Source organism: Taudactylus pleione, unplaced genomic scaffold (assembly GCF_031769625.1).
Source record: "Taudactylus pleione unplaced genomic scaffold, aTauple2 ptg000198l, whole genome shotgun sequence".
In the NCBI taxonomy this organism is placed as follows: Eukaryota; Metazoa; Chordata; class Amphibia; order Anura; family Myobatrachidae; genus Taudactylus; species Taudactylus pleione.
Window position 1 is genome coordinate 1,355,001 of NW_028284600.1, and position 22,690 is coordinate 1,377,690.

The window sequence follows — 22,690 nt, forward strand, 5'->3', positions numbered from 1 at the left end:
AAATAAAACGGTTTGAGGCGATTGCTTATTCATTTGTGTTACCCTTCAAATATAGGCCAGGGTCATCTTGCTAGTTGTGGCCAATGGGCGTAGAGAGCATAAACTGTATGTATTGAATGATACATTCTAAATTCCATTATCCTCCCATTGTCTAGAACTTCAAAAATGGTTCGAAAATGATTGAGGACAAAAACTCCACTTGGACTATGACAGGGGTTTTCCATTACATTTTATGTCAACGTCAACTTTGATAAACCCTCATATATAATGCTTACTAGCATTTAAGAGCTTTTTTCAAGTGCTCAAAAAAGTTTTTAAAAAATATGCTGATGTGTTCTTTATGCTGGGGTGAGGATATTTTAAATAAAAATGCATACACATGCTTACACAAATTTTAATTATAACTACCATATTTTAGGTCAGTGGCATTGCAGATGTGTTCAAGGCAGAGCCAGGTTAACATCATGGTGGGGGGCGGTGTGGCATATGCGAACCTGGGTCTCTGTGGCATATATGAACTAGGGGGCACTGGGGGTACTAACATATTTGTGATGCTGGGAGTATTTACATTATATACTCTGTAGCAACATCGCAAGGCTATCTAAACAGGGCAATAACTAGGGCTGCGCCACCCCACGACCCCTGTTTCTGGCTGCAGGGTGCTTGAAACGGTACCCTGCAGCCAGTATCGCTTCGGCAGTGCTGCCTCCAATGGACGCTGCATGCAAGCACCCTGCTATAAATTACAGCTGCCCAGAGCGTCTTGAAGACCCTCCGGGCACTGCTGCAGTTCCGGGTGCCGGCGGCCCTGCCCCCTTATGCCCGACATCAGGACATCATTCGTAAAGGGGGTGGGGCCAGCACAGGGAACTCAGAGTTTTTAATACTGTTCTGTATCTAAGTGACAATTTTATTGGCAGGGTGCCCCCACTAGTTTCTTGGCCCGGAGCCCCCACAAACTTTAGGGCCCTGGTGCTAGGCACCACTAAAATTGACGGTGGTTGATGGGGGAAAGCGTCTGCCACGTCATAGATCTGTGGTGTCTATGTGGAACTCCAATGAGCTACTTTGGGCCCCAAAAAATGTGATGTGCCCAGGGACTTACAGTATATATATGTATATATATATATATATATATATATATATATATATGGCCTTGGTGTCATTACTGTATATCTAATTGTTGACATATGTTAGTTTCCATATGTGATGATCGCCTATATTTTACGGTCTGTGCGGCATCCAGATCTTGGTTCTTTAGGTACAAGCAGTGCAAACATTAAATAACTAAGGTGAAAAGCAGTTTGTCATTTCAAAAGCACTCATGCAGACCTTATGGATCGTCATGTATAAACTGGCAGGATTATCATGAATGCACAGCTGCAAATACTGTATTATACACATTTTCCTTTTTTTACGAGATCAAAACGTATTCAACAACTAGGAAACAAACAAGTAATAAATATATATCACCCTGCCATTGAACACCTGAATATAGATACATCTGCAGAGTTATGCAAAACAGAACAGTAACCAAAAAAATCCCTTTAATGATATAGATCAGAACCAACCCTATGCGAAGAGCCTCATGTACATAAGACAACACAGGCAGCTTCTGTCTGGTGCATTTACATTAAAAGTCCCTCTAGATATTAATATGTGGTCTTCATTTGCGAGCTTGCTAAATCAGGGACTTATAACAAAACCTTTGTAAACAAAAGATTAAACTGAATCGAGCGTTAGAAAATGAAAGGAAAACAAGAGTCACTATAATCACAGATCAGAGTGGAGCTGGTTAGATGGAAATCACTACAGGCTACTGGACTGGAAAATGTTTAATTGAACTATTTCATTATGCAGGAAGTTTACGTTCCCCTAGCAGAATCGAAAAACTTGTATTAACCCAACCTCCCCCCCCTTTTCTTTAAGAAGTGTAATCTTTGCTTTATTCTTCTACTTACAGAAAGTCTTTCTTATTGTAGTGATTGGACTTTGTTGTAAGGATAATTCCAAAATGAAGTGTATCCACAAACTTACCCTTTGCTGTATTAAACTATGCTGACTTTTGGTACCATTGTATATTAGTGTGTAGCAGTAGTTCTAAGGGGCGTGACTAATGTAAAAATCGTGCAGAAACACACTTATTCAGTGTAAACTGCGGAATCAATGGGTTCTTTCCCTGCGCGTGAGCCCAATTTGATTTTTTTTACGTGGACTTTACCTCGCAGCTCATCCGACTGCAGGAACTTGTGCGCAGGGTAATCCCCGGTAATTGATCAGCTCCGGTGCGTCAATTATTCACGAGGTAAACGCCACAGCTAATTGAATACCCTCCTCAGTGTTACTTTTACCAACTATACAAAACATATTTACCCACAGCCTATGTACAACGGAGGAAGCCATTTTCAAAACAACCTTCAGCAAATCATTTCACTTTTAAGCAAATCACTGAGGCATACAGTGCCTCCTGCCTCAATGATGTCTCTAGCTTCAAGTAAATTGAAAGGCGGCTGCATTTTCAGGAGTCCTAATTCAATAAGTGGCTTCCACCAATGAGCTTAGATGGTAGATACACTTTATTAGGCCACATTTAATTTTTTTAAACTATCAAAAGCAAACCAACCAACAAAGATCCACAAAGTCTCAACTAAGTACTGGACGGATTCTGACAGGATCGTTAAAAGTCTTCCAAACAACTGGATCTTTAGTAATCAAATTGTGGGACCAGAATGTATGTTTCTCCGTCTTGTCTGGCTTTATAGAAAAAGAGCAACAAAATAAATATATATGCATTTCTTACCTTTGGTAACCTCTCAGGGTCCCCCGGATGCCTTGGAATAACTTTTTGTAATCTCTGAAATCCATAGTCTATGGTTGGTTCATTCAGGGCTGGAAAAATAGAGATTTCCCTGATTAGAATTATATAGAATATGTGTATATATAAAAGTAATTATGTCATTATATTGGCATGTAGTGACACTTAGCATGACGTCTGACCCATCCCACCAGTGTCAGTGATGTTACTTCCACTGAGTTCTGGCATAACGCACGTCTACAGTCTCTAAGCACTTTTCTTATTCCCTATACTTACTCATCACTCACCACCTCATGATAAAAACACAGACACTCCTAATGACAACATTACAATATTATCCACTTCCAAAAATGTATAACAGTACAGAAGGAAGAAGAAAGGGATGCACAGGCCACATACAGAAAAGAATGAGGATGTCCCAAAGAGTACAATAGTATAGCTGAAATTATAAAAGGTAATACTAAGTACTGTATACTCTATATAATAAAATCAAATGCTGATAAGAGAAATCAACAGATGAGGGGGAAGAGAGAGATGGAGAAAGAGGGGAGGAGAGAGGAGGAGGAGAAAAAGTGTGTGTTCGAGGGGGGGGGAGGCTGAAGAAAGAGAGGTGAAAATAAAGTGACAGGAGGAAAGAGAGCGTGAGATAAAGACCCAGGCATCACCAGGGACATCTTGTATAAACTAGCAAATAGCAATATAAATCTTTGAGTTAATCCAGGGCTGTAACATAGGGTTTGTGTGAGCGGTACATCCTCCCAGGGTGCACGGTGGTGCTGCCCTAGTGGCACCTGTATTTGGCTTGCAGGGTGCCTGGAATAATGCCCTGCAGCCTTTAGAGCCTACCAGCGCTCAGCTTCCCGTCTCCTCTTCGTGACACATGATGGCACTGGGCTAACGGTATGGTCTTAGTTTTATGGATTTGGTTATACCATGTATACAGGTCCACTGTATATCTACAAGAGACAAATTATATACCATGTGTACAGGCCTACCAGAGAGCAGTTAGGTCCAGTTTGTAACATTCTCCCGCTTCACTCACTTAGTTATCCTGATATACATTATCTAAGCTATAGGTCTGCTCTATTAGCTAATAATACTTGGAGTTCTATGCAGAATTTTGACTCACGCCCTCTTTAAAGCTGTGCATAAATATATTTATAAAATACACAAAATCATTTTGGGGGTCATGTCTTTTGAAGGGGGAAGAGCAAGGAACGACAGGCAAGTATTATTTGTAGGCTTAAAGGTGTTGGCTCAAACAGGATTATGATGAAACCTGGCAGGCCATATTACGTCCTTACTGGTTTACAATTTGTCGCTGTATAGGTGAAATGTTACCAAATAAAGCAATGGAAGAAAAACTACAGATGTTACCTCATATCCCTAGAGTCTTTTGGTGTAAAATGCTTGGCGCGACTTAGGCGTTCCGCCATGGGCAGCGATGTGTACTTATTCATAAATATTGTGTCTGTCACATCGTAGCGACATATAAAGCCGCTCACAGTGTTCCAGGGGCTCCAGGTTACTACTTTTCACAACGGCGTTGGTTTCAAATATGTACTATAAAGTCGTTGATTAAGCACAATGGAGTGTGGCAGGAGTAATGTCTGTGGCCGCTGGAACCCTTTTTACCCCGATTTGCGACTTAGTGGTCTATTTACTAAGCAGTGTTAGGAGACAGAGTGAAAAGTGATAAGGTGCCAGGCAATCAGCTCCCAACTGTCATCTCACAGGCTGTGTTTGATAAATGACAGTTGGGAGCTGACTGGCTGGCACCTCATCACTTCCTTATCACTTTTCACTCTGTCTCCTAACACTGCTTAGTAACTAGACCCCTTAGTCGCACACTGAAGTACAAGTAGTGCAAGCCCTAGTGGCAGGGGCATTTTTTGAGAGGAGGAGGATCGTGTGCAGACTCAGTGCGTGGGTCTCCAGGAAAATGGCACCCGCACCGATTTCCCAGGGACAGCAGCACTGCGCATGCGCGAGTCACCGGAAAAATGGCCGCCACCATTTGGCTTGGCGCTGCAGAACAGCACTTCGGACAGGTGAGTATAAGACTAATGGGTGCAGAGTGTGCAGTGTGGGCCCCCCTGGACCCAGGGGCCCGTGTACCCCGCACACCCTGCACCCGTTATAGATATGCCCCTGCCCAGTGGACACTGTACCCTTGCAATGTGGTTTTGCTGCTTTAGCGATGCTAATAAGATGCAAATTTTAAGTAAAAGAACACTTGGCGTGCCTAAGTCGCAAAGTAATTGGCACAATTGGGTCATAGTTGTATGAAGACACATCTGTATCTACACAACAAAACAGACATTAAGATGAAGAGAAGATTATCAGGCTACTGTATACTCAATATTGCGTATAGCCATGATAGGATGACTATATCAAGCAGCATTTTCCATACTAGCAGCAAATTTATGGATAACCTGTAATTGTGACATATGCCCGGCTATTGCCCGTTTCAGATTTATCCCTGTGGTCCTTTTTTGTCTAGCATATTGCCTGAGCACAGACCAGGCAGGAGGTGCACTTAATCTTGCAAAGCTTTAATAATCTGTGAATGGCTGACTACAAACTGATGTAAGGCACTATCATTCTACTGCTGCAATCCACTAGCCTTGTGAAATTGCAGGCCACAAATAGTAATTAATCTTCTCTCCCCCCCACCCCCTCAAATTGTAATTTTGACTATGAACTGTTCTCGGTCGTAAATCAGCAATACATGCTGCTGTGTACAGTGCATGAATCATGATCCTGAGTATGTTAGACTGCACACATTGTGTTTAACAAGCTATATAAGAAGTCATGGGCCTTTATTATAGCACTGCCAGACCCAAACACAAACCAAGCCTGAAGGCTAGAGCGCTAAAGTTAAGATGAAAATACTTATTAGTGTATATTACTCTGTAATGCTGATATCATTTTTATACGAGGAACTCTTTTGTTGAGAAGTGAAGCATTAATCAAAGCTTTTTTCTTTGGGCTGACAAAAGAAAACATCTCAATTTACTCATGGCTGAAAAGGAAACTAAAGCCAGTCACAAATATTTTGATGCCATCGTTCAGGCCAGATCATGTGATGGTCAATCAGTACCATTGGCCATCCATTAGGACACCTAGGCTTCTGCCTAGGGCCCAGCAGGCACTGAGGGGCCCCGATTTCCCTAAACCATTTTTTATGTCGTTTACTTTTTGACAAATGAAGGTGGGAAACGGGGCCCAGCCAGTAAGCTGAATAGGACGCGATGGCGTCTTTGCCCGGCTTTGCTGTCAGTCAATATCCAAAAACAAAATGTTGCCATAAGTATTTTTGGGTGTCTGGGTCATAGAAAACCGCTCTGGCATCTGTAGAAGCCCAATCAGCTATCACGTCAGATTGGCCGATGAAATCACCTTTGTTGTTGAAAGCCTTGTGGTACAGTTGGTTTGTCAACAGGTAATTTGAAAGAAAAATACTGTCAGAACCCTTGCACCTTTTGATTTCAAATGATCCAGTGTTGTAGAATTCCGCGTAGGATGAAATATTTAAACTAAAACATATGGAAAATAATTAGTTATGATTACTAACAAGTGCTGGAGTTATTTGTCTAAACATCGAACGCTCTCCTCTAGCAAAGAGTGGCTTTTGTATGCACTCGATAACATGACAGAAAGTTGAAGACTGCAATTTGATTTGACATTCCATCATGTATTCCGGAGACAAAGGTCCACATAGGAATGTGAAGTAAGACATTTTCTTGTTAATAAAGAATTGATCCAATGTATTGATTTTACATGACACGGCTTTTGCAACGATCTTGGCCTTTTTTTTCTTCTCTCTCTCTCTCTCTCTCTCTCTCTCTCTCTCTCTATTTCTTTCTCTCTCTCTCTCTCTCTCTCTAAGGGGCAACTAAAGAAACTGGTTCCTGTTTATGTGCGCTGAAAAGGTACTGTACCAAGTAGCAACCAATCAGATGTCTCCTTTCATATTCCAAAAGTTAGACTCTGATTGGTTTCTGCAGTTTATAGCTCCTTATTTCATTTTAGGCTGTCTGTGTCCCCCTGTGAGGTCCAAAAGGGAAAGGAAAAAAAGTGAGAAACATTGCTATGGTTTAGTAAGAGTTTTCTCCTGTAACCACCTACAGTAATTACTGTGACTGTTTGACTTAATGAAGTCAGTACGATGAAAGGTGGTGAAGGAAAAGATAGATGGCTTCACGTTATTGATTTCATGCAAATGTTTGTGACAGGTGATAGAAGCTTTAATGCAAGCTTTATGACTAGTAATAACTATAAGCTTTTATCTCAGAACAGACATTTCCATACATTTGAGATGGCAGTTATAGGGTCTTCCCTTTGTAAATGTAATTGAGAGTGTCACTGGAGCCTGTCTCCAGACTCCGAACGTGTTGCTTCACACAATAACAGCGTGCATGATTCTATATTGCATTGTTACTGTGATGGGATGTAAAATAATTGATGAGGGTGTTGAATGGAAGGTGCAGTGATTGCGCCTACATATTGAAGGTAGCCATTTTGAATTCATGAGATCTCCTCCAATTCAGTAAGGCCCGGTGACATCACTGAGACTTGTTCCTAGGAAATGGTCTGTGTCCCCTGTGTGTAGGTGTTAGTGGACTGTAACTAATATGGGATTTGATATTGCTCCACTCACACCCTTAGGGGTACCCAGCAATTGTGCCGTCTGGGGCTGTCACTAGAATGGCGCCCTTCACATTAATAGACAAGTTGCAAAGCAAATATCACCAACTGTCATAACTCGCTGCATGAAACAAATATCTCATCATAGGCAAGACCTTGGTATACCAACTCTGCATTCACTGTAAAGTCTAGCATAATGCTTACATTGGGCACAAGGGGTATTTTGGCAATGCTGAATAAAATCAAACTAAATGCAAGGCCCATGGAAAGGCATGCCAATGAACTTGGAAAGCCTAAGGGGTCTATTTACTAAGCAGTGTTAGGAGACAGAGTGAAAACTGATAAGAAAGTGATAAGGTGCCAGCCAATCAGCTCCCAGCTGTCATTTTTCAAACACAGCCTGTGAGATAGCAGTTGGGAGCTGATTGGCTGGCACCTTATCACAGACTTATCACTTTTCACTCTGTCTCCTAACACTGCTTAGTAAATAGACCCCTTACTATCCTGGGCTGTAACCTATGGAGACCACATTGCTTGGCAAACAAGAAAATAAATAGGTAAATTCCATAATCATCCATCCTTCTGTTTCACAACATGAGGAGGAGGTTTCACTGGCAAAATCTTCAAACGAAGTAGGAAACATAAGACCTTTACCACACATAAATCCTGAGCGTGTCGAGTTTACAAGCCAGGAGCCCAGCAGAGCCAGGGCAAGGCGCTGGCACGTCCCAGTCGCACAGTACTGAGCTAGGCCAATCAATACCACTTTCCTGTTTTAGAACTGGGTAATTATGAGGTGGAGAGATTGCCTGACCTTTCACCTGCACTGCATTACTTTGCTGATATTAAGATAAATTGCCTGATTTTGGGTAAACATATGCTGCAATTCAAACTGTCAGCACTGGTTTGCTCAGGGATAATTTGTATTGATCTCCCAGCTTCTTCCCAATTTTGCTTACTGACCTCGTGGATAATTAGAGAAAGAAGCCTTGGGTAACTTAAGAGTCATGGCTGAAGAAGAATTACATGAAAGAATACAGCATAGTGTGTTTATAATAATATATGTTCGCCGTGCAGTTATTTGTCTATCTCGACACATTACATGGCCTCCTTATAGGAACGCTAAAATTAGACATCAAATACCACCATCTCCTTTCAGAGTGCGCTGTGTAAATATTATCCATGTTACCCTAAAGTTAATTTAACATTTAAATCCGGGGGCGTGATATTTTCTGAGTAGGGCACATTTGTGTATCCTCATCCAATCTTACCGCTTTCACATGTGTAAAAACCTCATGAACAAAAAATATGTGCGCAATTGCGCACTGCCCTGCCTCCTATGTGATTCATTTCAATAGCAGCCTGCTATGTGTTCTGGAAGTGTAAGCACTTAGTTGAGCCAATGTGTAGGTTTTTGGTTGGCTGTAAGAAAAGTATCCATGTACAAATGCTTTTTTTATTGTTTACATATATGTCAAACAGTCGCTTACACAATATATTAATTTACTTAAGCCGAATAGTAATTAATGTCAGGCCTCTGGACGTAGAATTCACTATAAAACAGACTAATCAGTTTTTAAAAACAAAAAAAAATACACATATATACACTGATCAGCCATAACATTAAAACTACCTGCCCAATATTGCGTAGGTTCCCCTCATGCCACCAAAACAGCTGTGACCCGAGGAGTCATGGATTACACAAGGCCACTGACGATGTCCTGTAGTAGCTGGCACCAAGTCTCCATGGCTCGGGTTTATTTTTCCAGCACATCCCACAGATGTTCGATTGGATTAAGATCTGTGGAATTTAGGGGCCAAGTCAACACCTTCAACTCTTTGTCATGTTCCTCAAACCATTCCTGTATCATTTTTGAAGTGTGACCGGGTGCATTATCCTGCTGAAAGAGGCCACTGCCATCAAGGATTACCGTTGCCATGAAGGGGTGTACTTGGTCTGCAACAATGATTAGGTAAGTGGAACGTGTCAAAGTAACACCCACCTGAATGCCAGGACCCAAAGTTTCCCAGCAGAACATTGTCCAGAGCATCACACTGCTTCCGCTGGCTTGCCTTTTCCAATAGTGCATCCTGGTGCAATGTCTTCCACAGGTAAATGATGCACAAGTGCCCGGCTGATGTGATTCATCAGACCAGGCCACCTTCTTCCATTGCTCCATGGGTCCCGTTCTGATGCTCCCGTGTCCATTGTAGACGCTTTTGGTGGAGGACAGGGGTCAGCATTGGCACTCTGACTGGTCTGCGGCTACACAGCAAGCTGCAATGCACTGTTTGTTCTGACACCTTTCTATCACAGCCAGCATTAAGTTTTCAGGAATTTGTGCTATAGCAGCTTTACAGTGGGATAGGAACAGATGGGCTGGCCTTCGCTCCCTATGAACATCAACAAGCCTTGGAAGCCCACAACCCTCTTGCCAGTTCACTGGTTCACTTTTGGTAGTTACTAATCACCGCATACTGGGAACACCCACCACAAGACCAACCGTTTGGAGATGCTCTGCCCCAGTCGTCTAGCCATCACAATATGGCCCTTGTCAAAGTCACTCAGATCCTTACACTTGCTCATTTTTTCCTGCTTCCAACACATCAACTTCAAGAACTGAGTGTTCACTTGCTGCATAGTACATCCCACTCCTTGACAGGTGACATTTTAATGAAATAATCAATGTTATTCACTTCACCTGTCAGTGGTTTTATCATTATAGCATTCCAAATCACAAGACTAACGTCTTGGTTCCAGATACCACAGGACACCTTCAGAGATCATTTGGAGTCCATGGGGTAAATTTACTAAAGTGAGAGTCTTTACAAGTGAGTTTTACAAGAGATGTTGTCCATAGCAACCAATCAGATTCTAACTATTATCTTCTAGAAGGTGTTAGTTAAATGTTAAGTAGAATCTAATTGGTTGCTATGTGCAACATCTCTTCTAAAACTCACTTAAAAAAAACTCTCACTTTAGTAAATTTACCCCCATGACTTGTCGGATCAGAGCTGTTTTGTTGGCAGGAGACGGACCTACACAATATTAGGGAAGTGGTTTTAATGTTATGGCTGATGGGTATATATGTATATATAACACACACACACACACACACACATATATAAATATATATATATATAAAATATAGATCTTGTAGTGTGAGAACAATTATATTGTTCACGATATGACAGGTTTCCAGTTGCTTGTAGTACAATTTATAATGCCAGTCTCCCCTGTGAAATATCACTATATTAACTAAGCCATAAGATATTAACATTCATCGTTTAATGGGAAGCCTTTTATCTGTTTGAAATACATTATTCGTCCTTTTAGAGATAAACTGTATTAATATCCATCTGAGCAGGCTACTGTGGCCTAATGCATAGTCATTTTTGTTGGAGAGCTGCTATTTTAGAATAGGAAAATTACACAGCAATAAAAATGTGAATGGAGAGGGGAGCTGGAATGGTGAGAATCAAATTCCTTGCCAAATGAGGCAAGCAATCAGACAGCCTCTGAAAGAAGCAGATATCCTGTTATCATATGCAGGCCAACATCCAGAGCTGGTCATACAAATAGGGTCTGACATGACCAAATATACTCAATGATTCCTAGAGGATGAAATAGCCTACAGCTCAAGAAGAATACATATTTAAATACTTCTGAGTGCTTTGGAGTTAATCTATGTGCTCTGCATGCATTCGAGTCATAAGAGGAAAAACAAGCTAAATATTTAAGTCACTCTGGTGTACTTGGGGGATTAATCACGGCGCAATTGATAAAATTTTAACGGCGTGTGATGTCAGTTCAGTTTGCGAGAGCTAAAGACAACGTGGCAGGAGAAGCCGGCGTACGGCTATCAGCTTGCAACTTCAGCCAGGGATAAAATATTATTTATCCACCTACCCAGGTATCCATTTGCTATCTATCTCCGATTATTACTGAAAATTTCATCTTCTGAATAATTGGTTTATTACTGCATAATAGCTCAGATAAGATGAGTTTAGGTTAGGAATAAATTAATTAATAAAAATAGGGGGGTTTATAGTTCATTTTAATTCCAGCTTAACACATTGATTTTTAGGGCACCACGTGGCGTAGGTTTCCATTTACTTATGGAAGCTAGTTGGCGGTGGTAACCAGGCCCGGCTCTAGGGGTGTTCGACCAGTGTGGTGGCACAGGGGTGCCAACCGTAGAGGGCGCACCCCTCCCCAGCGTCCCGATTTCATCGTGACAGTACTGTTCCGCTGTTCCACCCATGGGCCGAAGTGGCCCGCGGGTGGTCAAATCGGGAGGTTAGGGACCCCCACCGCCGCAGCTGTGCGGCGGTTCCGGACCCCGGAGACTCGGAATGGATGCTGCGCGCATGCGCGCGACATCCATTCAGTGACGAGAGAGGGCTGGGGGAAGCCCAGCTAGTGAGGCTCCCCCCAACCTGACGTTATTTGGAGGCGGGCATGCCTCATACTAACGTCATGTAGGGGGCGTGGCCTATAGCAATTAGGCCACATCCCCATTTTGGCTGCTCGCGAAGATAGGGTGCACTGGAGAGGGCCGGCACAGGGTGCTCTGACCCCTGGAGCTGGCCCTGGTGGTAACTATCATTATATACAGAATGACGTACTGTCGCCATTTACCATGATGGAGCTAATATGGGAGACTCTGCGTAATCCGCCTCCTAGGCAAGGATTTTTCCTCTTTTACCAAACGTTAATGGATAAAAGGAGGAATCGCTAAGCATACGGCCATAGGGATTTGACACGTCAGGGGATCTGCAGGGCCGTTGAGACAGCCGCTGGGTCTGGGAGGCGTGATCATGCCCCCAATGGGTAAAAAAATATGGAAAATACTATTTGCAGTGCCGGGAGACAGCATTACGCGCTGCAAAGTGGAACATTTGTCCCCCTCTGCAGCTAGCCCGCTCCCCTCCAAGAGCCCTGGGTAATAATTAGTACCAGTACCCCCCACTTAGGGTCCTTGGGAACCGGCGATAATAAACTAACACCATCAAGAGATGGCATTAAACTTCATTGAAAATAAAGCTTCTTGTTGCTTAATGAATTTCTTACAGCAGCTATCTATGGGAATGGCGGTAAGCACTAGCAACTAGAGTAACAACAGAAAAAGCTCTGAAACAGCGGTAATTGAGTAAACATCTGCATTTTGGCTCTTCATCGCCTCTTACATAAACCTCCTAATCACAAGTGTACTATGCATAGTTGGTAAAGCTTCAGTATTCAAACATAGTTAGTGAAGCTCCGGCCCATCTGTTAGACAACTTTAATAATAATAATACATTCATACAATTTTGGAGAAAAAAAAAACGGAATGTTGTAATAATAACAATAGTGGAGGAATTTCTGTTCCGTTTTACGACTATCGGCCTTGTGCGTCTAATTGCTCGCTCTCAAGCCATTGTGCGGTGGTTCCCAGCCTCCCCATTTAGCGGTGTGGTTGGAACTAGAAGGGAAAAATGTGTAATGCAGGAAGCAGGCTTCTTTTAGCACTAACATGCTATTGTTTAACAAGTGCTCGGACAGAAAGAGATATAAGGAATCTGGAGCTGACACACATTTTCCTTCTGACAGAAAAGCCTGACTACAATAATAACAACAGGAAGGCATTCATTTGCTGTATTCCAGCTGCTAGTCGCAACCGTTAAACGAGTTCCAGTTTCATTTCAATAATGATCATCTTCCTGTAACTTCCCAATCATGCATTTGTCATAATGCAGTAATTTTCTGGTTACGAACAGATCCTCCTAATGAGGTAGTTTTTCACATTAGAAGCATAACTACATAATAAGAGCATCTGCAGATCCCTTTTAACGGACAGGAGAGAACGTCAATTAAAAAAAAAAATAAAAAAAAAAAATAAGGGCTGTTAAATAAGACACAACAGGCTTTTCTAACAGCAATGCATCACTTGTACTTGGAGTAGTCTCGGCGCCTGCCACCTGACTGGATAAGCACAGGTCGTAATGTGTAAAAATTAAATAAAGTAAAATTAAATTGCTCAATTCAAAGACATTCCTCTAGAGGGTGTTAGTGATTTCAGTGACAAAGTGCTATTTGCTGACAAGTAGTTTACACATTAACCGGCAAAATCCAGGGGGGACAGATGCCAATAGCAATTATATCACCTTGAGGTTATTAAATGTCCTACTGATAAGTAAGTAGGTGAACTTGACCAGGTGTTAAAGACTGCTGTGTTCAAATGATTGCGTGGTAAAGAATTGTCTCTTCGTCCTACGGATGCTCTGAACCGATATGATTTCAGCCGTGATTTTAAAGAGAATACGTTGCATTAAAACCACTTTTGCTGCTAAAAAAAAAAAAAAGAGAGACAGAGACGGCTCTTGCGAAAATTCAATCTTTAAACTTTTATCATCTCGAGGAAGAAAAAAAAAAATCTGCATGATCACGAAATGCCTTTTTGTCCCCAAACCCACCCCCACTTTAAAAAAAAAAAAAAAAAAGCCAGGAAATAATGCTAAGTCTTTTCACTCTATCATCGACTGTCTCTACCAAGTGCATTTCATCTATAAGAAATTCAGATGCTTGGGAAATTAAAATTTCAAAGATCTGCTGGTGGAAAAAAAAAATCAATTGCGTTTAGATCAATGCTCATAGAAATTTCATGAACTTTGAACCAATGCGGGCATGGTGATGAGAAGTGGTCTGAATCTCGTGTTGCTGATAGTTCCCCGCACAGATGAAATACAGCCTACGGGGCTAGAAAAAGGGGGTATACATTTCACAAAGGCTGCGCTTTAATATTTTGTCAGACGAAAAAAAAAAAAAAAAGACAAAAAAAATGAAATTAATTTTTAGTCTATTTCGGTAACAAGTGCATAGGTTGAGGTTGAAATAAGAAAATCCTTTCAGGTGACGTGTTGTAGCAACGGGCTCTTAATGCTTTCTACATTAACACTGCAAAGAAATGAAATCAGTTCCCTCTGCAGCCGATCGCAGGTGCAAATTAATATTGTAAAATGAGGATCAATAGATGGACAGGGCAAAATCAATAGTGGCTAAATTATTGCAGCATTTTCCTTCTCATTCAAGATGAGTTGTGTTTTCCTCTCAAAGTCAATACTTTGCAGCTTTTCTCATTAATTTCTCAATAAATTTGGCAATGAATTTCAATCACAGGACTCGGCAGGGTAAGCCGAGCATACTGAGGTGCATAGGAAACACAAGAAAGCACGGAGGGACTGAAGGCATCATTCATCTGAAGGCAGCCTTGCTTGTTGGAGCAGGACTAATATCCTTGACTTAGTAAGTCTAAAACCTACAGGCTATTACAACCTATTTAGTGTAAAAATGTAAAAGAGGATTTGATCCTATTGTGTTTCATTTGACAAAGATCTGGCAAAAATTGTACCTTTAAAAAATAAGAAGGCAAGGGGGTTCTCCCGCCAGTTTTCACCGTCCACATCACTCTCCCATTAGCGTTCAGCCACTTTGCGATAAATATAAATTGATAAATAAAGCTGCATACACACACAACGATTTTGTTACCAACGATTTTCTGAACGATTTTCTGAACGATTTTCTGTCACATTATCTGTCAGATTTTTTTAAAGTGTAATGAACGATTTTTTTGAACTACAAACGATTTTTGTAACTTCCCTTCATGAAAACCGTTCAGTTGGTCAGTCAGAATGAACTACAAACTACAAACGGGAACGCGCATGAACGATAATCGTTCATCGTTATAACTCAGAAAGTGAACGATTTTTTCAACGATTGAGCGATAACGACGTCGTTATAGTTAAATCGTTCAAAAAATCGTTACGTGTGTATGCGCCCTAAATGTTGATTGTGGTTGGGGATATCAATTAATCCATTTCTATTTTAAGGACTGCATTATTTGTGGGAGGCTCCGAGAGAGTGCGACTTATTATCCCGCCACGGCCTGCACTGATTGCTGCGACTTTTGCTGACTCCTCCTCTAGGTAGTGTTGATGATGTGATGTCGCATAGCAATTCTCCCCGTCTTCTGATCCAACCAACGCAATGACACAGATGAAAACTCCTAAAGAGTGCTATGTGGAGACGTTGCCCATAGCAACCAAAACAGCTTCTAGCTATCATTTATCAAGTACTTTCAATGAAATAATGTCTAATAGCTGATAGGTCACCTGTCCTCTTTAGAAGGTTTCGATTGATGTTACTACACTGGCTTTAGCCTTGTAGGGGCACAAAAACTGTGTTCTAAGCATCCATGGAGGGGTAATGCAAGACGTTGTGGTATCAGGGTCCAATATTCCTATAGACAGCCTTGGATTGGATCAGGAGCGTTTCTGTAGAGGAGGGGGCCCGTGCTCAGTCTCCGACATGGGCCCCCTCCTCTCCGCCCGGTGGCCGGCAGCGCACTGAGCCAGAGCCGGAGTTATAGACTCTGGGCACTAGAGTGTGCCCAGAGTCTATAGTGTATGCACAGGTCACCGGGAAAATGGCCGCCGCGGCCATTTTCCCTGTACTGCGCATGTGCAAACGACAGGAAAATGGTCGCTGCGGCCATTTTCCAGTCGTTTTACAGCGCCGGACGCCCGCGCTGACGTGGGACACTGGAGAGGTAAGTAATATTATGGGTGCAGGGTCTGCGGTGCAGGGCCCCCCTGGACCCAGGGGTCCGTGTTTCCCGCACACGGCCTGCACCCATTATAGATATGCCCCTGGATTGGAGACATCATTAAGTAGACAGCCAGTGCTCAAGGGAAGGGATGGGCTATTATTATATTATTATTCACACAAATCCAAACTTGCATAAAGATATATGTAGTCATAAACATATATACATATACACACAGACATATAGACATATATGTGACTTCTACATAAGAATGCCTGTGACTGGACACTAAATATAGGCAGGGGGGCAGACAGGTGTCACATGGAGACTTTGGAAGAGATCTGTGAATGGAACAATCACTGAATCACAGAAATGTGACGTGACACTAAGCGCAGGAACAAGGTAACAGCTCAATATCCCTGTTACAGTGAGGAATTTTGCAGTCTATATGCTATTGTATTATGTTTACACTCCAGACACCAGATGTTTGTTTATAGTTTATATTCGAGAGACTGCAGCTACCAATCCCAGCCCTGCAGGTACGGAACACGAAGCCATAAAGCGACCTATCAGTTGCATCGGCTTCAGAGGTAACACCATGCCTTTTGGCAAATTGTAATACAATATTTGAAACTGAAGCTCATGAGAGGTTGAGCCACGGCCCAATAACAAGACACTGGAGGTAAAAGTGGTGGGGATTGTGCTTTAGATTACTGAGTTAGCTTCCCAATGTTTTAAAGACCTGTACTTTGTTTCCCTGACTTTTATAGATACTGTAGTAATATACAATGAGCCACAGATGCGTCCTCATACATAATTGCTGCAGTCGCACCAAACAGCCCAACGCCAGGTCCTTGTGCGACTCTGCTATCGCCAGCGTCCTTTTTGTCCGAAAATGTGTCTTTATTAATGATTGCACTTGCAATGTGATCTGGGCACGACATTACCGCCCATGATCGCATTGCAAGATGCGATCACAGTGCCTGTATAAGAAGTGCTGCAATGCAGCGGCCGCGACTTTTTTCCTCGCCAAGTTCCATTGCACTTCGTGTCGCATATCACAGTAATCAGTGCAGTCTCCTAGTGCGTCCTAGTCACAGCGCATTGCGAATAAGATGCATTTTCAGACTAAAAAGACCCCCGGCGCTAGCGGCTCGCTCAGTCACATGGCACCCGGCGGCTCACTCACGCCAGGCGTCTCACGCCAGATGGCGCATTCAGGCTTGATGTATGTGGACACATCTGTATAATAGAGAATAGTAATCTAATTATGTAGTGTATTTATGTTCCACTTGTGATCTACAGGACCCGGATGCATAGTCTATAGGAAAGTTCCATTATCAGACATCTACAATGTGATAATCTTGTAAATAAACACTTGACAAAACAAACAACATGGTTGAAATGTCTCATTTAGCCCCCAGGTAAAGACTGAGGCCATGATTCAGAGGCGCTCGTTATTTGCGTGCGCTCGCTCTGAATCAGGGCGGGCTTTTTTGTTTTTTTACCCCGGCCTCCAGGCCGCTCGCTAAGCTGTGGGTGACCACACACAGCTTTAGCGGGCGGCCTGGCGATGGTCGCGATTACCGCGACCATCGTGCTTGCGACGAGACCCTTGTGGTAGGGTCTCGTCCACCGCAAGCCCCAGTGAACTTCCTGATGTAATAGTAATAATAATCACGTGTAATGTCAGTAGGGTCGCCCACAAACGGCAGGCGCTCCTTCGGGAACGCCTACGTTTGTGCAGCCACCCCCCCTCCCCGCCTACAAAACAGGGCGAGCTGTCAATCAACATCGACAGCCGCCCCGTCTTGTAGCGAGCCCCGGAGCAAGTGATTTCTCACTCGCTCCGGGGCTCGCGCACGCCGCGCGTGCACACTGCCCGGCCATCGACCCGCTTGCAAGCGCTATGCGCTCGCTGGCAGGTATGAATCAGGCCCAGAGTGCAGGCCTGACAAGACACATAAGGATGGACATACACATCCAAAAGTCTTGACTTGTCTTAAACTGTCATGTGTACTCCCCCACCTTTTCTTTTCTCCATTTGGTCCTAGTGCTGAAAGCATTGCTTGAACTATAATGACATGAGAAATAAATTATGATGAAAGAAAAAAGCCTTAATCAACAAAAAAAATAGCAATGATAAAGTATTCAACTACGACAAAAACAAGTGGTTACACTAACGGTCAGGGAAGGGCGCCTTTAGCACCGCGGGGGGTTAGATTTACTAAAGGTTCTTAAAAGGAAAAATGTAGGCATTACCCAGAGCAACCAATCAGATTCTAGCTATCATTTATCAAGTACCTACTTTTTTCCTTTTTAGAGGTTTTATTAAATTGACCCCTAGCTGTTAAACCATATACCAAAGCAGCCTCCAGTCTGTTTACAGGCTGAATTATGCCACCCTAACCTTGTTTTGGAAAGGTTAAAATGATGGGATTTGAGTGAGAACAGCCCCTGAGGAGCAGATTGCGTGTGCATTCTGCACAATAGTACAAGCAAACACTCTTAGGTGTATATTTACTAAAGTGAGAGTTTTTAGAAGTGGAGATGTTGCCCATAGCAACCAATAAGATTCTAGCTATTATCTTCTCAAATGTGCTAGTTAAATGTTTAGTAGAATCTGATTGGTTGCTTTGGGCAACATATCCACTTTTAAAAACTCTCACTTTAGTAAATATACACCTTAGAGTAGACTAAAAACTTAAAAAACTCTAAAGCGTAAACATTTCAAACCAAGGTTATTGATATATTTTTGCATCCTCACAATACAATACAATCAATTGACTTTTTAGTAGTATGTAACAAGCACAAATAAAATGCCCTTTCCTGCTTAATTTTATCCAAATACCACAAAGAAATGGCTGGCATGACTAGAAAGCGATACTCCGGGAAAGGTTACGTTTTGTAACATGGGAAGCATCAAACTTTGAAAGTTCTTCAGAAAAGGAGTTATAAATATTTAATCCAAAACAAAATTCTCAACATGTATTGATTGGAACGTGAATGACCTCTTTGTCCTTAGTTTAAGACAAATGACTGTCTTCTCGCCACTACATTATGTCACTTTTGGCGTATTCGACACCTTCACCTTGACTTAGAAAGTTGTTGATTTATCAATGGATTGAGATGCCCCAACTTAAAAATAAATAATACACGATATCCTATCATGAATTAGAGAGACCCTCTTGGTTGCAGCCACACAGCCTAGAAAGTACAGAAATAAAAGCACGCTAGACAAATGTGTCTTGTTAGCAACAGCCAAAAAGCGCTTGACTTGTACTAATAACAAAAAGGCTATGTTGGTCACTATGGGTTCAAAGACGAAGCACCCTGTCACCGACTAGCTTGGAAAATTAGCAAATAATGTTTCCTTTCCTTGATAAATGGCAGACAGTTCCCTCTCACCAATCATTTTTTAACATTTTGATGCATGTCTACGATCCCGCCGGAGGAACAGAAAAGTTTACCGGCCCTCAATTTTCCAATGATGAATGGGACACTGTAAATGTGTGATTTCTGTATGAGGTATAGTTCATTTTAAGCAATTCTAGTAAATGCGTGTCACTGATTAGGACAGATTGTCCGCTTGTGCAATAGAACGAATGCTATGTCTTATTCCTCAGACCTCCTTTGAGGCATAGAAGGGGGAGAGAGAGCACAAGGCCAGAAATAGCATGGAAAATAAAAAGTAATCTGTCCATTTGCAGGGAGCTTTTTACTATCCGCTTCTTAATGGCTGTGGACAAATCAAAGGCATCCATCTATTTTGAATAGCTGCATAGTATTAAAAGGTTATTGGTAAATACAAGTCATCGGTATCTTAAAATGTCCCGGTGCGCCTTTTGCGATGTTTGTTTAAAAAGCAACAAACAAAGGGCACTGATTCATTTAATATTTCATGAAGACAAGTAATATACCATTGTCAGCTTGATCAATGAGTTGCCAATAGAGACAGCACAGAACAGCTGCAGGATGGCCAGCTTCACAACAAAAGAGATTGCCGTACACACACAATGGTAGAGAGCTAGGAAATAATGCCGCGTAACTATAATTACAAAACTAAAATGTACCGGTGTAGTGTATAGGGGACAGCAACTTTAGAAGAGTTTTATGGTACCAAGAATTTTTATGAGTGATTCACCAGATTAGTAATAGTCAATTATGCACTTGTTTGCCTACACTTCACAATGATTACAAAAATGATAATGAGAAAATATCATTCACCCTTCTCCCCCCATAATCCTATTTTCCAAAGTCTGTGGGCTCATTTGCACGTTAGAGCACTTTAGTGATGCGTTTTCTGAGCGCTTTTCACTTTTTCTAACACAATCTATTGTGCTGCTAGCAAGCGTTAACCCATGAGGAAAAGGCAATACTACATGCAATGGTGGGAACAAGCACATAAGAAGCGATTTATTTTAAATTTGCTTTTCAGATGTTCGCAAGTGGCTAAAAAACGCATTAGAGGTGGATAGGGGTGAACAAGCCCTAAAGCGTCACTTTTCAAATAACGTGGAATTTTACGGTCGGATGTCAAGACTACATCTGCATAGCGGATTATGGGACTCATTTATCAATCAGTTTTATCAAACACAATGAGCTTTAAAATTTGCTGCGTATGATAAATGGTCCTCCAGCCAATCAGCTCCCAACTGTCAGTTTTCAAACAGATGACTGTTAGGAGCTGATTGGCTGGAGCACTTTTATCGTAAGCAACGAGTTTTCAAACTCGTTGCGTACTATGAAACTCATTGATAAATGGGCCCCTAAGTTTTTATTTCATTGTCTCCCCATGTGGGTATTTTAGCGTACAGATGGGCAGATCTATGTTGAAGGCCTTCTCTGGGCATTAAACAAGCCAAATTGGGGAGGAGGGAGGGGGCAGCCATTTTTTCATAACTGTTTCCCGAAATTACTCTCATGCAACTAAGGCAACGCTAGAGATTTGCCCCAATATGTATTCTGCTTGTTTTCCTGAGTATGGGAGTACCATATAAGTGTACTTTTAACAATCTCTGACAACGTTATAGGACCAGGAACAAAGTGTCATCATGCTTGGAGAAAAGAGACGCCAGTGGTAGGTGTCCAAAAGTTGGGGGTGGAGAGTTAGGGGGGGTTGATGCTATTTTTATATAGGCTTTAAAGTTCGTTCTGTGTGACTTTCACACATTTTTTGCATGAGTGCGTGCAACTCAAAACGCGTCAGTGCCACGCAGAATAGCTGGCATGGACATTTGGTGTTTGGGGAAGGAGAGACTGTTTATTGTTTTATTGAGAATGTATCTGGTGACATCACTTGTCTTAGGAAATGCATCTTTAAATAAATTGGCCCAAAGAAGTATTTGATCCATCAAGTGGTTCTGACTTCATGGAGAGCATCTGATCTTTTCACAGGTAACAGTAACAACATTGGCACATGAGGACCATAAGGAGGTAACAGCATAAATGAAGATTTAGGTATGGTTGGTATGGTGAGAATAAGCATTACTCGAAATTATGCACTATTCTGAATTGAACTCAATTGATACCACCCAATACAATAAAAAAAAAGCATGTCACATTAAAATAAACATCTTCATTGCAGGAGCAGTCACTTCTGACAAAAATGTAAACTTTTTCATGATGAAGTAACTTAAACTGCATCCAACAAATTCTCCAGGCACCGCAATTGTAGATGTACCAGCCTCTACAAATAAATTCAGCATGATGGTCGAAAAGTACACCCTTAACAATCAGGGGACGACACTTTGCAACCTGTGGCCCTGATTCAGAGCCGGACGCTCTGACAGAGCTCTCGCTCTGAATCAGGGCCGGCCCTCTTACTTTTTTGAGCAGCCTCCTGGCCGCTCGCATAGCTGTGGGTGACCACCCACAGCTATAGCGAGTGCCCAAAATGATGGTCGCGATGGTCTTGACCATCGCAACCATCAGGCTTGCGACGAGACCCTTGCGGTAGGGTCTCGTTGCCGCAAGCCCTGGAGTGCTTTTGGCTCTATCAGAGCCAAAAGCACTCCCACTGACATCACGATGTCAGTGGGGCCGGCCCCAGATGGTAGGCGTTCCCATGGGAACGCCTCCGCCTGGGCAGCCATGCCCCCAGCACGCCCACCAAAGGGGGCGTGCTGTCAATCACCATCGACAGCACGCCCCCTTTAGTGCGAGACCCATAACGACGGCTTGGCCGTCGTTATTCGGGTCTCGCGCATGCGCACGACGGAGCCGCCTCCGTCATGTGCACTTGGGCAACATTGACCCGCTTGCGAGCGCTCAGCGCTCGCGAGCGGGTCTGAATCAGGCCCTGTATCTCTGCTAATTTCTCCTTGCACCTCATAGAGGTGTAAGGGAAAACTATCAAATGTCGTGAACTGTAATAGATGGTAATGAGCAGTGGCAAACGCAGGATTTCTAGAGGGGGGTTACCAAATGATTGATTTTAGAGTGAGTGTGGCCAGTCCATGAAGAGGGCAGAATTAGTACTTATCCAGCTTTAATATGTTACATACAAAGTATATTGTTTTGCATAATTCCAGCATATACAGGACCAGCTATCACAGTGAGCCATTACATGCAGCAGTAGGGCCATCCTGCCTGAGCTGAATGTTTTTATATTAGATGTGAGCACCATTCCTGAGCATTG

General features: G+C 42.4%; 1 protein-coding gene across 21 annotated transcripts in view; it reads right to left on the reverse strand.

Annotated features, from left to right (window-relative positions):
* EBF3 (EBF transcription factor 3) overlaps positions 1 to 22,690 on the reverse strand; it is a 142,690-nt gene that overhangs the window by 15,004 nt on the left and 104,996 nt on the right. For all 21 annotated transcript variants that reach the window (XM_088476864.1, XM_088476858.1, XM_088476861.1 and 18 more), the window contains exon 11: positions 2,801 to 2,889. In XM_088476864.1, coding sequence (XP_088332990.1) covers positions 2,801 to 2,889 — 89 coding nt within the window. The remainder of the gene's footprint in view (positions 1 to 2,800; positions 2,890 to 22,690) is intronic.